Source organism: Xiphophorus couchianus, chromosome 18, assembly GCF_001444195.1.
Source record: "Xiphophorus couchianus chromosome 18, X_couchianus-1.0, whole genome shotgun sequence".
Classification (NCBI taxonomy): domain Eukaryota; kingdom Metazoa; phylum Chordata; class Actinopteri; order Cyprinodontiformes; family Poeciliidae; genus Xiphophorus; species Xiphophorus couchianus.
Window position 1 is genome coordinate 19,506,468 of NC_040245.1, and position 12,816 is coordinate 19,519,283.

At 38.9% G+C, this 12,816-nt stretch overlaps 1 protein-coding gene across 4 annotated transcripts in view; it reads right to left on the reverse strand.

Annotated features, from left to right (window-relative positions):
- foxn1 (forkhead box N1) overlaps positions 1-12,816 on the reverse strand; it is a 23,057-nt gene continuing 10,241 nt past the window's right edge. Inside the window, exons 1-9 of one of the 4 annotated variants that reach the window (XM_027999261.1) lie at positions 12,551-12,711; positions 7,233-7,371; positions 4,662-4,958; positions 4,396-4,491; positions 4,187-4,317; positions 3,949-4,045; positions 1,766-1,973; positions 1,186-1,650; positions 1-696 (exon numbers count right to left, since the gene is read on the reverse strand). In XM_027999261.1, the coding sequence (XP_027855062.1) occupies positions 401-696; positions 1,186-1,650; positions 1,766-1,973; positions 3,949-4,045; positions 4,187-4,317; positions 4,396-4,491; positions 4,662-4,958; positions 7,233-7,371; positions 12,551-12,600 (1,779 nt within the window). In that variant the 5' untranslated portion in view covers positions 12,601-12,711 and the 3' untranslated portion in view covers positions 1-400. Of the gene's footprint in view, positions 697-1,185; positions 1,651-1,765; positions 1,974-3,948; positions 4,046-4,186; positions 4,318-4,395; positions 4,492-4,661; positions 4,959-7,232; positions 7,375-12,550; positions 12,712-12,816 lie in introns of those variants that run through there. The other 3 variants (XM_027999262.1, XM_027999260.1, XM_027999263.1) reach the window with 3 other exon arrangements.

Genomic DNA, 12,816 nt, shown 5'->3' on the forward strand with positions numbered 1-12,816 from the left:
GAAGAGTACATGTTTATGTTTTCATTTATGAACTGATAACATTTTTTAATTTTCACTTTGATAATCAAACTAATATATGTAAGGGAATAATTTACGGACTTGCCTGCATTTAAAACTGAAAATGCCAACTAAAGAGGTGAAACCATAACAACAAAAATAAACTCTTTGAATCTTTAAGTGACAGTACAAACAAGATAAATCAAAATTGAAACACATTTTGCTCAAAGTAAATAAATAAACAACTCTGCAAACAAATATATGAATCACATTCAATAACGATACATCGGATATGTCTCAGTTTGACAATGTTTTAAAGCTGATTAAGTTTATAAGCATAAAAAGTGAACACAAGAAGAAATGTTTATTAGTTTGCAAAGTCTCAGAGGAAGCGGAGAGCCGTTTATATCAGGGAAATGGAGGTGGTACAGGAGGTCAGATATCCAGCCAAACTCTCCAGTCCTGAATATCCGACAGGATGTAGTCCATTCCAGCAGCTTATGTCTGCGTCTGCGTCCTCGTCCTCATATGCTGCTTTACAGCGAGGTCCAGCATTCCCCTCGAACGTGGGACTGAAAGCCTGCAGGCAGCTGGTCTGTTGGTGGTGATCCTGCTGGGGAAAGGAGGTGGAGAGATGTGTGGCCAGACCATGTGGCTCTGACACCACGCTGTCCTTCCTCAACTCCTCCCACAAGTTTCCTGCAGTAGTAATAAAATCAGACATGTGGGTTGAATCTAGACATCGGTGACTGATGGAGCTAAATACAGAGCAAAACTGGGAGAAAACTTGTTACAGGTTGAAGAAGACATTGAACTGGGGTGGATGTTCACCTTCCAGTTGGAGAAAGTCCTAAAATATACAGTTGGCACTAGCATGGGATGATCTAATTCAAACAATGGGTTAGAACGGCCTAGTCAAAGTCCAAATTTAAGAATTTGTGGCGAGACATAATAATAATAGCTGTTCTTGGCTGTTCGTACAATCTGTTTGAGTTTGAGCAATTCAATCTCTAGACAGCAAAGATGTCCCTGTGGGATCCTTTGTAGAACCAAAGTACTTTGTACTTTGTACAATCTACAATTAACTTATTGTAGATTGTGTTCTTCCACGCTGAAGTATGTGGTTTGTGACTAAAAAAAGTTCTACAGGCATGAAAACCTTGGCATCCTGTAATACAACGTGCTTACCTTGCAGCTGAAGGTCCGTCAGACTGGGATTGAGTGTGTCTATGTCATAGCTGGTGTCTCCATCTTGAAGTAACTCATGCATTCCCCTCAGGTCAACATTGTACTCTCCCGGCAGTCCAACCCTGTAAACAGGTGGCATTTTCCCAGCTATGGGTGAGTTCAGACATCTAGAGGGTGACGGGATGCCGGCTGCAGGCTGTTGTCTGCAGGGTGAATACAGGGCAAATGAGTTGCTGGGTTGGAGCGTCGTGTGGGGAAGGTAGCTGGGCTGGTGGGGCTGAATCTGAGCGTACTCTGATTGTGGAATGGGTCGACATGCCGGTGGAGGCTGCGTAGGGCTCAGAGGTAAAGGGGTGGGGCTGTACGTAGGGGCCACTCTTTTTAATGTGGTGGTGTTTGTGCTTGGGTAAGGTGGAAAAGGTCTTAGTCTGTCTGGCTTCTCTCCCAACAGACGGTCAAAGTCTTCTGTAAAAGAGGATAGAACAAGACAACTTTAAAAGATGATGAATTTAAATGAAAACGCTTTGATCTGGTCACATCTATAAGCTCAGTTGTCTTCATTACCGTCTCTCTACCTCACCTGGCTTTGCCATGCTCCTGCGGATAGTCTGGGGGTCTTTGCGGCGCCATTTGTGCAGCTCTTCCTGCATTTTCTCCACCTTGGCTGGATTTAGACCCCAAAGGCAGCCTTTACGAGAAGTGTTGCCGTTCTTGTTCTCCACCTTTTCAAAGCATTTGTTCAGGGAAAGGTTGTGTCTTACTGAGTTTTTCCAACCGTCAGGGGCGTTCTGAGCAGAGACAGAGACGCAATGTGTTAGGAAATCATTATTCTTACACTTTATGATCTTGAACCCGAGGCCTGGAATTTGAAGTGAACCATTAACGATTAGTGCCAACTTTTTGTACTGTTTCTCTCTAGCTGTGGTGAAATTATTAGAAAAGAGAATCCTGCTGATCTCCCTGGATTCGGGGCTGATGACACACTTTCTGCTTCCTCGCTGCTACATTGCAGCTAAAAGTGCATAATCTGAAAAGGGAAAAAAATGTGTTCATTATATGGATTTATATTTGAAGTAAATTAACTTTTACTGTTACGGAAAAATGATAAAAGCATACTTTTTAGTTACTATTAACAATTCACCAATTAATGCAGGGACATCAATCTCCTCCCTGCAGGGTTCATTTTTGCCCACATCTGCTCTTCTCTTTGATTTGAATCTGCATGCCATAACAAGTGCCTACTGAGCCGAATGTAAGTGAAACATACTTGGCAACATCAAGCAGGTTTTTTTTTTCTTTAAAATTTATCCAGTGAACATGGTTTTTCACTGAAGTTTCATTTTATTTATCCTCCTGAACCTTCTGACCCCGCAGCTCGGGTTTTAGCCACCTGTTTGGAAATCAGCCATCAGTGCAGAAATTTTAATAAATAGATAACAGTGTGCTTCACTAGATCATAGCCGATGGGCTAAGTAATTGCGTATAAGGCACCTTTTTAATATTTATGGTGGGAAACTTTTGAGCTCTTTCCAGATCCGAGTGTCAACTCATCTGAGAATCAGGGTTCAACCTGAGCTCTGACCCCACAGGTGCCGAATGTGTTTAATATTAATGCAACAGGAAGCAGTTTTAAAATTCACTCACATCTGTATGCTACTTCCTTCACATTAAACCCTGTGGCAGGCATTTATGTGTTATTAGCTTTAGCAGACAAACCTGAGAGAATCCTTCAGAATTAGATAAACCATTAGTGGCAAATTGTGCTCAAATGTTTTGTACCACTTGGATTTATTTAGACAGTCACCTGGTGTTATAAGTTGATGAGCAAACATTCAATTACCCAACAATTAAATTATTAATAACATCTTCTTTGAGGTAATGTTTTACTGTTTAACTGATCCAAGGAGCTGTTGCGCTTACATGAAGTTTTAAAAAAATTGAGGAGAAAGAAAATCAGTAATCTTCTAATTTTTAAGATTCTCATCTTTTCCGTCCATTATTTATTTTGGGGTTTATCCAAACCTTTTGTTTTTGGCATGGTTTTGTGTACAACATAAAAACGAGTCTCCATTATCTAGGGAAGGACAAACGGGTGGATGGATTCTCTACTAATGCTTCAAATTTTACTGTAACCTTTTTCTTCTTGCATCTGACCTCATCTTTGAAATCTTGCTATAAAATGTTCTTCTTTCTTTTCTGTTGAAAAGCAAAGCATTAAGCTGTGAACAAATATTTTGGTCAAAAATAGGATCAGGTCTCTGTGCATTTTAATTATTACATGTTTATGCAATAAAATAAAACGGAAGTCCAAGTTTTGTGGCGGCTTTGTTGATTCCTCAATCAAATACTGTACTTTGGTTGCACTGCTTGTTCCTGCTTTGGTGTTTACCATATATATTTTTTTAAATAAAGGTCCCTGCATTATCTGAAAGTAATTTTGTTTAATTGACTATCCCTTTCAAGAAATGTGAAGTCAATAATCTTTGACAGTTCACTTATGTGGCAAATTAGCTAAAATGACTCTATTCAACTCCGAGTCTTCGTTTCCAAAACACAAAGAGTAACAACATGCTCACAGCAATAGCAGATGCGTTTAAATAAAATAAACAGATTACTTACTTCCAGAAGTAGCAGAAGGGTAAATTTTCATTAGTGAAAGTCATATGTTGAAAGATGTTGCACATTCACATTGTATGATCTTTATATTCCCTTAAACTATGAAATGAAATGCAGTGGGCATGTAATCCTCAGTGTGTCCAATACCTTAAAATATGGGAAGTGTTCAGTCATGAAGCTGTAGATCTCACTGACCGGCAGACTTCCTGTTTTGCTGTTCTTCAAAGCCATAAAAATCAAGATGCTGCAGCAATTAAAAGGAAACAGGTTTTCAAATTACACTTATATTTGACACAACGCAGCATTTATATTTAATACTGCCCAACCACATGCATCTGTGCTTTAGAACTAAATTATCCAGTAGTGAGATGTGATGCTGTGTTACCTGTAGGAGTAAATGGGTTTGGGGAAGAGGGCTTCTGTTGATCTCTCCTGATGTGGCTGAATGGAGAGACTCTGAAGGGGATATTTGGTGCCGTCTGGCTGATCGGCATTAGGAAACAGTTTAGCTGAAACCTGTGGAGCACATGCACAACAAACGATGAACCACTGCATTGTGTGCTGTTTGTCAAGCGATCATTTAAAGCGCGCTACCTGCTGCATGGAGCTCATCGAGTCATAGGATGGATAACTTTGAGACAGAGAACCGTAAGGTTCCACTGGTACAGCCGGCAGCTCTGGGTACAGATTCTGAAAATATGCAAAACGTTTGAGGGAACCATGAGTAACAAAAAATTGACAGAAATGTTTCCCCTGTTAAAGTTCATTAATATGTGCTGCAGAATATGAGCCTATTGATAGTAAAAAGCTTTTGATAGATCGATCATTGAACTAGCAGACAGTGTGGTAAATTTAGGAACCTGAATGCTGTCGCTGTATTCGCCCCAGGTTGTTTGTACATCTCTGCTGCATGACCCAGTGTCGAGAATGTTCACTTCCTGCAGGCTGCTGAGGGAAGAGGAGCTCTGAAGGAGGCAAACTGAAGCATCCACCTCTCCGTCGCTGAACTGTCGACGGTACGGGTGGAAGCGGTCAGCCGGGGCGCGTTCTGAGCTGATGGTCCCGTCAGCGCTGTGTCTCCTGCTCAGAGCGGAAGTCCTCAGGCCGGAGTGGTCGCTCCCTTGTTGGGGGAAGCAGATGTCCTCGCCCTCTTTAATCTGCAGTGTCAAAGAAGATACAAGGAACATAATGTACTTGCAACTGTCTACACCCAGATTTCAGAGACTTTTTTTTCTATTTTATTTATGAGCTAAATAGCAACAGCAATTCCAAGAGACCTCCTGAGAATTCCCTGAAACAAATCCAGGAATTTTCTTCTCCACGTACACATAAATCAAAGAGAACAGGCTGAACATACTAACCTTCAGTTTGCCTTCAAGGAATCATTACCTCCACATTGACAACTGTACAATCTCAGTTTGGAAACTTCTAATAAGACAAGCGAGGCTGAAACTCAGAAACAACTTGACCTTCCATGAGTCTTCTGCATATTCAATCAATGTCAAATATTAATGTGATGTGATCTTACTATTAAAACTGTTGCTATGCCCCAGATTTTGTGTACAAAATGCAGATTGTAGGATGTTATGTATGAACATATAATCATTTAAGGGCAATTTTATCCAAAATAAAAAGACGGAGCTTTTTGGGTTTTGGATCTAGTTCAGTGCACCTTCATTTTCTGTACTGCTCCAATTTATCTCTGACTTTTCCCAGTATATCAAAAGATTAAGTTACTGAACAAAACCATGACAATGAAAATCCAAATAGCAGAACTAGCATAGCAACAAAGAGCTCATCTCAAAATGCGATTGTCCAACCAAAGACTTGATTCAAAGATTTTAAACAAAATATAACCCATATAAATTAGTCAGGGTTGTAAAAAAACGTCGGTAGTTATTTTGTTCATTCAAGCTCTCTAATAAGGGTTCTACAGTTGTTACAGTAGTAACAAGGACAGCAGTCATTGGATTTTGAAGTTTGCATTTCAGTAAAACTCAAAACTCTGACTCTCTAAATCAGTTTTCAGTGATGAAACTTTGCAAGTTTTTCAAACTGAAAGCTCCAATTTTCCAAACACGCTTTTAATAACCACAGTGCATCCAGGTTTTTTTGTGTGTCTTTTTCAATTCCTCTCAAGAATCAGGTATAAAAAAAAAGTGACAAAAGTATATATATTAATACAAATGAAAATATATGTATAACTCTGGTATAATATTTTTGTAAGAATAATAAAACAGAGCATGCTTCAGGACCGATATCTGTTTACATGACACACAAAGGCATATTAGGTCATTCATGAGGACGAGGAATCAGTGAGAACTGATATTGCCGTCACAAAGGAGTGTCCCGTTTCCAAGGGGAATATTTTAACCACTGCCTGAATTAAATAACAGACGGTGGAGGAGCTGAAATGTGGGTTGGCAGTGTTTTTACATGAATGGTGCCCTGTGTGTGCCCCTCCATCTGCACACCCATTCAACTTGGTGGACCAAGATGTATAGGATTAGATATAGGTGGAGATATGTCAAAATGAATATAAGAAGACATATATATTAACAGAAATGGAACAAAATTTATGATAAATTCTAGCTTAGTGCATCTCAAACTGTTGAAAGACTGTGAAGAATGATCCAGATCAGATTTTTCCAGTTCAAGTACTTTTTGAATCATCAAATGGAAACCAGATTAGCCCCAAAACAAGGAAATTATCCTTAAACTTAGACAAATCAAATGACGTGAATCAGGTTCCAACCTCAGCATCATTAGCTGCTACCAGAGCAATATTTTAGAAGTAGCAATATTTTCTCACACTGTTCACAACAAAGGCAGACAAAATCTTCTCAATTGTCAAATAAAAAATTGGTTGAAATACAACAAAGACATGAGTTTTTTGTTTTGTTTATTGTGTTTTTTTCCTAAAAGGCCTAGGTTTTGCCACCCTGGGTGTTGAGCCACATTGCAGACTTTAAGAAATACCACCGAATAAATGTGTGGGTAACCCCAGAAGATAAGTTTCAGCTTTGCTATTACAGATCAACAACAAAGGGAACTTGTACAAGTGGGTGCAGCAGAAAGCCATCTCACAGCCACAAAATATTTACAAGAAACATTACATTTATTTAAAGCTAATTTAATTATCCCAATAATACAAAGGACACATTTTCTTACATGCCCAGAAAGATTACCATATTGTTTGTTTTGCCATGTCAGATAAATCATAAAATCCCAGCACTATTGTTAATAACAGCTTTTGGCTTACATTCATTTTTTATTTTTTTTGTTTTGGTTTTCCAAACTGAGACCATTTTGACAGCTGCCTAATGCAGGTGACTCATAACTACTCAGATTAATACATCTAAAAATGTTCTTTCTTAAAGTAAACCCTAATTTAAAAAAAAAACACAAAAAAAAACATGGCAGCTACAAACCTGACGGGTCGCCATCTGCTGGCAGGTTGTCCTGCAGGGTTCACAGGTGTGCAGGCCGACCTCAAGAGTTAAGGCTTGATACCTGCTGCTGCTGTGGAAGGAAAACTTTGGGGAGTTTGACATCCTGCTGTGAAATGTGCTGCTGTGGAGACAAAAGAAGGCAAAAGTAACAGCTTGATTTGCATGCAAAGGTAAGCCAAATCATTGCCTCATGTTTTCATTTGTCTGATTAAATTAAATAAACGTAATCTTGTGAAGAAGGATTTACCCCATTCAAGTTTTCTTCTCGTTTTTTAAAGTTCAGCAATAAAGAAAAAAGTTATCCAAGCCAACTTGGCTCTCTGCAAAAAACGTATAACCAGCAAAGACCCTTTTACCTTGCTGTGTAAGGATTATGGCCCTCTCTTTCTGCAGAATTGTTTCGTGTGTGGTGTTGTTGTTGTTGTTGTTGGTGGTGGTGGTGGTGTTGTTGTTGTTGTAGAATTGCTTTAATTCACCCATATGGATGGTTTTCAAGCATGAACTGCCCATTTAATATCATGTCATAACATTTCAATTTGAAATATGTCCATATTTTTGGACTATGCCAATGAAGCGCTAGTTTTGCTGTTTTTAGTTATTCAGAGATAAACTTGGTTAGTTTTGGATCGCCTTCTTGGTTACGTCTGTTTGAGCTTAGGGTTATAAACTGACCTTGTGCTCAGAGCAAAAATTTTGGTTCAATCAATTAGAGGAAGTTGTCCAGATCCTGAGGCAGACCTTTATTTTGTCATCATGTTTCACCGAGGATGATGTCTTTTTTCTGAAGTGCTGAATTAACGAAGTCAGGCTCCTTTCAAATAGTTAAACGTTTGTCTCGTCCGTCTACAGAATATTTCCCTAAAAGTTTTGGGACTCATCAACATGTTTTCTGACAAATGTCACAAGGCTTTTATGTCTATTATTATTATTATTTTCTTGGTCAGCAGTGGATTTGGCGTTGGAACCAAAGTGAGCGTCTCATATAACAAGTCCTGGCCCATTTATCATGTCTTCCTGCTCGCTCACAACTCACTTTATTGGCTTTAATAACTTTAAAGCTTTCATAACGTTAAAGGCCACTGCAGCCAAAAAAAAAAAAAAAAAACAACAAACATTTAAGTGGGAAAAAAAGAAGACATCTGTAAGTTTTTATGATCTTAAACATCCATGGTGCAATAAGCACTCAGCAGGAAGCGATCTGTGTTTTAAGAAGGTACCTGAGTCCACTGTTCCTCTGAGATTGTATCTCCTGAGTCATTACCCTGCTTTAAACCTGTCAGACATAATCCTGCTGTCAACATGACCTCAGAAGTGGCTACACTCATTTTCAGAGATAATACATCACACAGTGATCGTACATGTGTCAGGGATTCATCCGCCGGAGTGCGAAGAAGTGTAAAATGATCCCAACAGAGGCGGGCGACACGTGAGCCCCATTTCCAGTAAAGGTAACCTCAAACCCGCCCCGGACCAAGCTCATTAAAAGTGCCAGCAAACCATGATGGCTGTTAGGTCACGTAAAGCTGCAGAGTGCTGAGGCAGACAAGGTGCACAGAGTGTTTAAGGAGAGGAAAGTAGCAAATGAAAGTTCCCTCTGCTTGAATCAAAGGAGGCTTAAGTGTCGAGGAGAAAGTTGAGCAATTGTCTCTTTCATCACCGTGGCAACAAATCCTCTCATCTGTTTGATGAACAGGCTGCCACCGACCAGAGCCAGCACGCTCTCAGATACAGACAGGGAACTTAAGCTTTAGTGATGAGATTTATTGTTCCAACAAAACAACGAACTGATCGCTTTTAATCATGAATGAAAGCAATATTTAATTTGTCTGTGTTTCAAACTCAGCACTAAGCCGGTAGGAATGCTGAAGCATCGCCGAGGATCCATCATGTCAGGAGCAGCAGTGATCTATTGTCACAGAATAACTTTTACCAACTCTTGACGTGAGCAGTGTGTTTCAGTATCATTTCTTTTTCATTACCAGAAGCTGTGGAATATTTAAAATTGAAAACGTTACGGTCTCTGAATGTAATTTGATAAAGTAGCAAGACAAGCAAATGCATGCATGCAGTTAACTATCAACACTGACAGATTTGTTTTTTTTTCCTGTAGCCTATGGCTATTCTAAGCTTGTAAAACACAATTTTATCACATATGAAGAAGATTTACATAACCTCCTCCTCATTAATGTTTTATTCAAACTTAAATTTACTCATCTTCTTTTATTTTTATAATCATTTGTCTGATTGATGCTAACAGAAGCAGAATTGACCTGAAACATGACAATAGTCCAAAAAATACCATCATACCAAATCTTACTGGTCTGCAAGTCCTCTCACACATCTCACAGAAATAATAATAATAATAATAATAATAATAATAATAATAATAATAATAATAATAATAATAATAATAAATAAAGAGACAGCATTTCCTAATAGAGAACTAAATAGTTTGTGGCTTGTTCTAATTCTTCAGGACTTTAACATAAATCTGCTACTTGTCAGGCGAGTTGTTCAGTAAGTCTCCTTTGCTGCCATGTGTGAGTGAGAACATTAACTTTTTCTCCGTTCAGAGATTTCATATTTCTTGTGCAGCACAAATACCAAAGTCAAACTTTGGTGAACTTAACAGATCCAGTGAACTTAACTTTCTAATCCTAGGTGTCTTCGTTAAAGGTTTACAGTGCTTCCTAGAGGGAACTTAAAATGTTCTGCTACTATTTCCATAACATTATTGCCTTCAGCAGTGAAACTGTGAGCTTCACAATCAGAAGCATCTGGACTTGATAATGGTGAGCTTGTAGATTTGAAATATTCGGTTATAATCACGCTTTTGGGCAATTTCAAGAATGGGGTTTTAGCCTGCTGTTTGTTCATTGTGCAAATGTTTTGTTCAAACTTGAAATTGACAAATACTGCTAACTGTCTCTAAAAAGGATTAATAGTGGTAAGCCGTATTTTTAGATTCTTACACCTGCTGTGTAGCATCAAGAAACCACTGAAATAGAACTGGTCTGACAACACGAAGTAGACAACAGTCTTATTAACCTGTTAACGTATGTTAAAGCAACTTTAAACCAGCTGACAGATGTTGATGACTTTCTCCTCTATAGACTGGATCTTATTGTGTTGTTTCCTAAGATGTTGGATTTCAGTCATTAATGTTTTACATTTCTGAAAAACAAATTATGTCCAACATAAAGAAACCTTTTGGCAAGATTGTTTTTTCAGTGCAATTGATAACATTTCTACATTCAGCAAATGTAAAACCAGAACTTTCTGTTCAATTCTTATCAGTTATTGATATTTGATTTGTTGCTGTAACATTTTCTGAACATTGATTTCACCAAAGGTAAAAGGTAATTTTATTTATATAGCACATTTTCAGCAGCAGAGGCAATTCAAAGTACTTTACAAGAATTAAAAGGAACAAAATAACAAACCAAAGGAAAGAATATAATAATGTTGATAAACTAAATACTCCTGTTCAGGGTTGCTAGATAAGTATAAGTATCTAATTTCTTTTCTTGGTTGGAAGAATAGGAGTCTAAAAAGTAGTTGCTAGAGTAGTTTTTCTTTTCTAAGTTTGTTCTAATTCAGGAGTGGGCAACTCCAGGCCTCGAGGGCCGGTCTCCTGCAACTTTTAGATGCATCTCTACTTCAACACACCTGAGTCAAATAATGAGGTCATTAGCAGGACTCTGAAGAACTTGACTGCACTTAGGAAGTGATTCAGCTATTGGATTCAAGTGTGTTGGACCAGGCGCACTGCTTCTCAATTCCAATCCTCAGGCCCCCCTGCTCTGCATGTTTCAGATGTGCCTCTATACCAGAACAGCTGATTCAAATGATTGCATGATGTCTTCTGTAGCCGCCAACGACTGCAGAAGCCTGTTAATCACCCAAAGATTCAATCCAGGTGTGTGGCAGAAGGGAAACACCTAAAACATGCAGGGCAGGGGGGCCTGAGGACCGGAATTGAGAAACACTGTACCAGGGAGACGTCTAAGAGTTGCAGGACACCGGCCCTCAAGGACCAGGATTGCCCATCCCTGTTCTAATCCCTAACAACCTAACTAATTTATTTGGCTTATTTAACATTTAATTTTATAATACAGAATTAAATGCATGGATATTAATCTATCCATCAATTCTCTATGTTGGGGTGTCAGCCCATCTCCAGTGGTCAATAGGCAAGAGACAGGGAACAGGCCGGACATCATCGCCAGTCTATCACAAGACAACAAAGGACAAACAACCATGTGTATATTCCCCCCTCCACACACACACACACAATCATATGCAAGGACCATTTAGAGAGACCAAATAACTTTGCAGTCATGATTTTGGACAGTGGGAGGAAGCCAGAGTACCCAGAGAGACTCACACATGCACAGGGAGACCAATGCAGCAAGATCCCAGACTGCACCAAATTATTCCAAATTGGTCTTTCTTTTCTACAGACTCTGCTGAAAGTCAGGTGTGATTTCAACCCGTGATTTAAATACTTTTATTATCTAAAAATGTGAACCTCCGTGTTATTCTGCAGTTTGAAATCTGTGCCGAAACCTTTTTATGTCCAGTTAAAATAAATCAGCACTCACTCAACACAGCTGTTTCATTTTATCTTGTCTTCTCTTATCTATGTCTTCTTAAATGATTAAAGTCTACTTCTTGTTTGGATCAAGAGAGATTATGTTCACTGTTTATACTTATAGATAGAAAGCCAGATCTACAGATCTACTGCAAGTGAATGAATCATCTGATGGGGGGGAAAGAGCAATGTGAATGAACTGATTCTGCTTAGATTCAGTGTTTTGTGTTGAATGTAAAAATAAAAATAAGAATCACAGGAAAATCGGAGAGAGCAGAACAAACTGGATGACTAACAGAAACAGAAATGAAACAGCTAAAATCCAACTTTTAAAATATTTATCCTTAGGTTTGAAAGACGTCAGTAAAATCTGCAAAAGTGCAAAGAGGTGCTGAGAGAACGCGTCATCACGCAGCTGTCAGAATCAGCGGAGGCATCAGCACATTTCCTCTCCGTCACCTTCACACAAATATTTATCTAAAAATAATTGCTTTATTCACGTTGCCAGTAGGAGACATGAATTGCTGCTAATGTTCAGCACAGACCAAAGCGTTAAAAACATACGTGAATTTGTTTGGCACAAACCTGCCATTTAAAGTTCCTCAGTGTAAGACATTCGCTGCTCACAGCAGTTACATTAAAAACAATGCAGTACTGTATCAGCAAAGTAAGAAAATACGCCTTAAAAGTCACATTAACTCACCTAACTTGTGAATTCAACAGCTGCTCTGTGTTCCTGTTTTTATTTTGCATCAGATTTTTTCTAGCAGACCTGTAGTCTTTGCTGAGTCCATTTTCCTTCCGGATCTGCGCTCCTCTCTAAGCCTTCGCCCTGACACTGAGCAACTTTGATCAGATTGACTGACTAAATGTGTATGGAAATAGTTGATGGGTTGGTTTCAGTTTTTGGCAGCTCATAATATCATCCTGTGTGTGTGTGTGTGGTTGTGTGCCTGTGTGTGTGTTTCT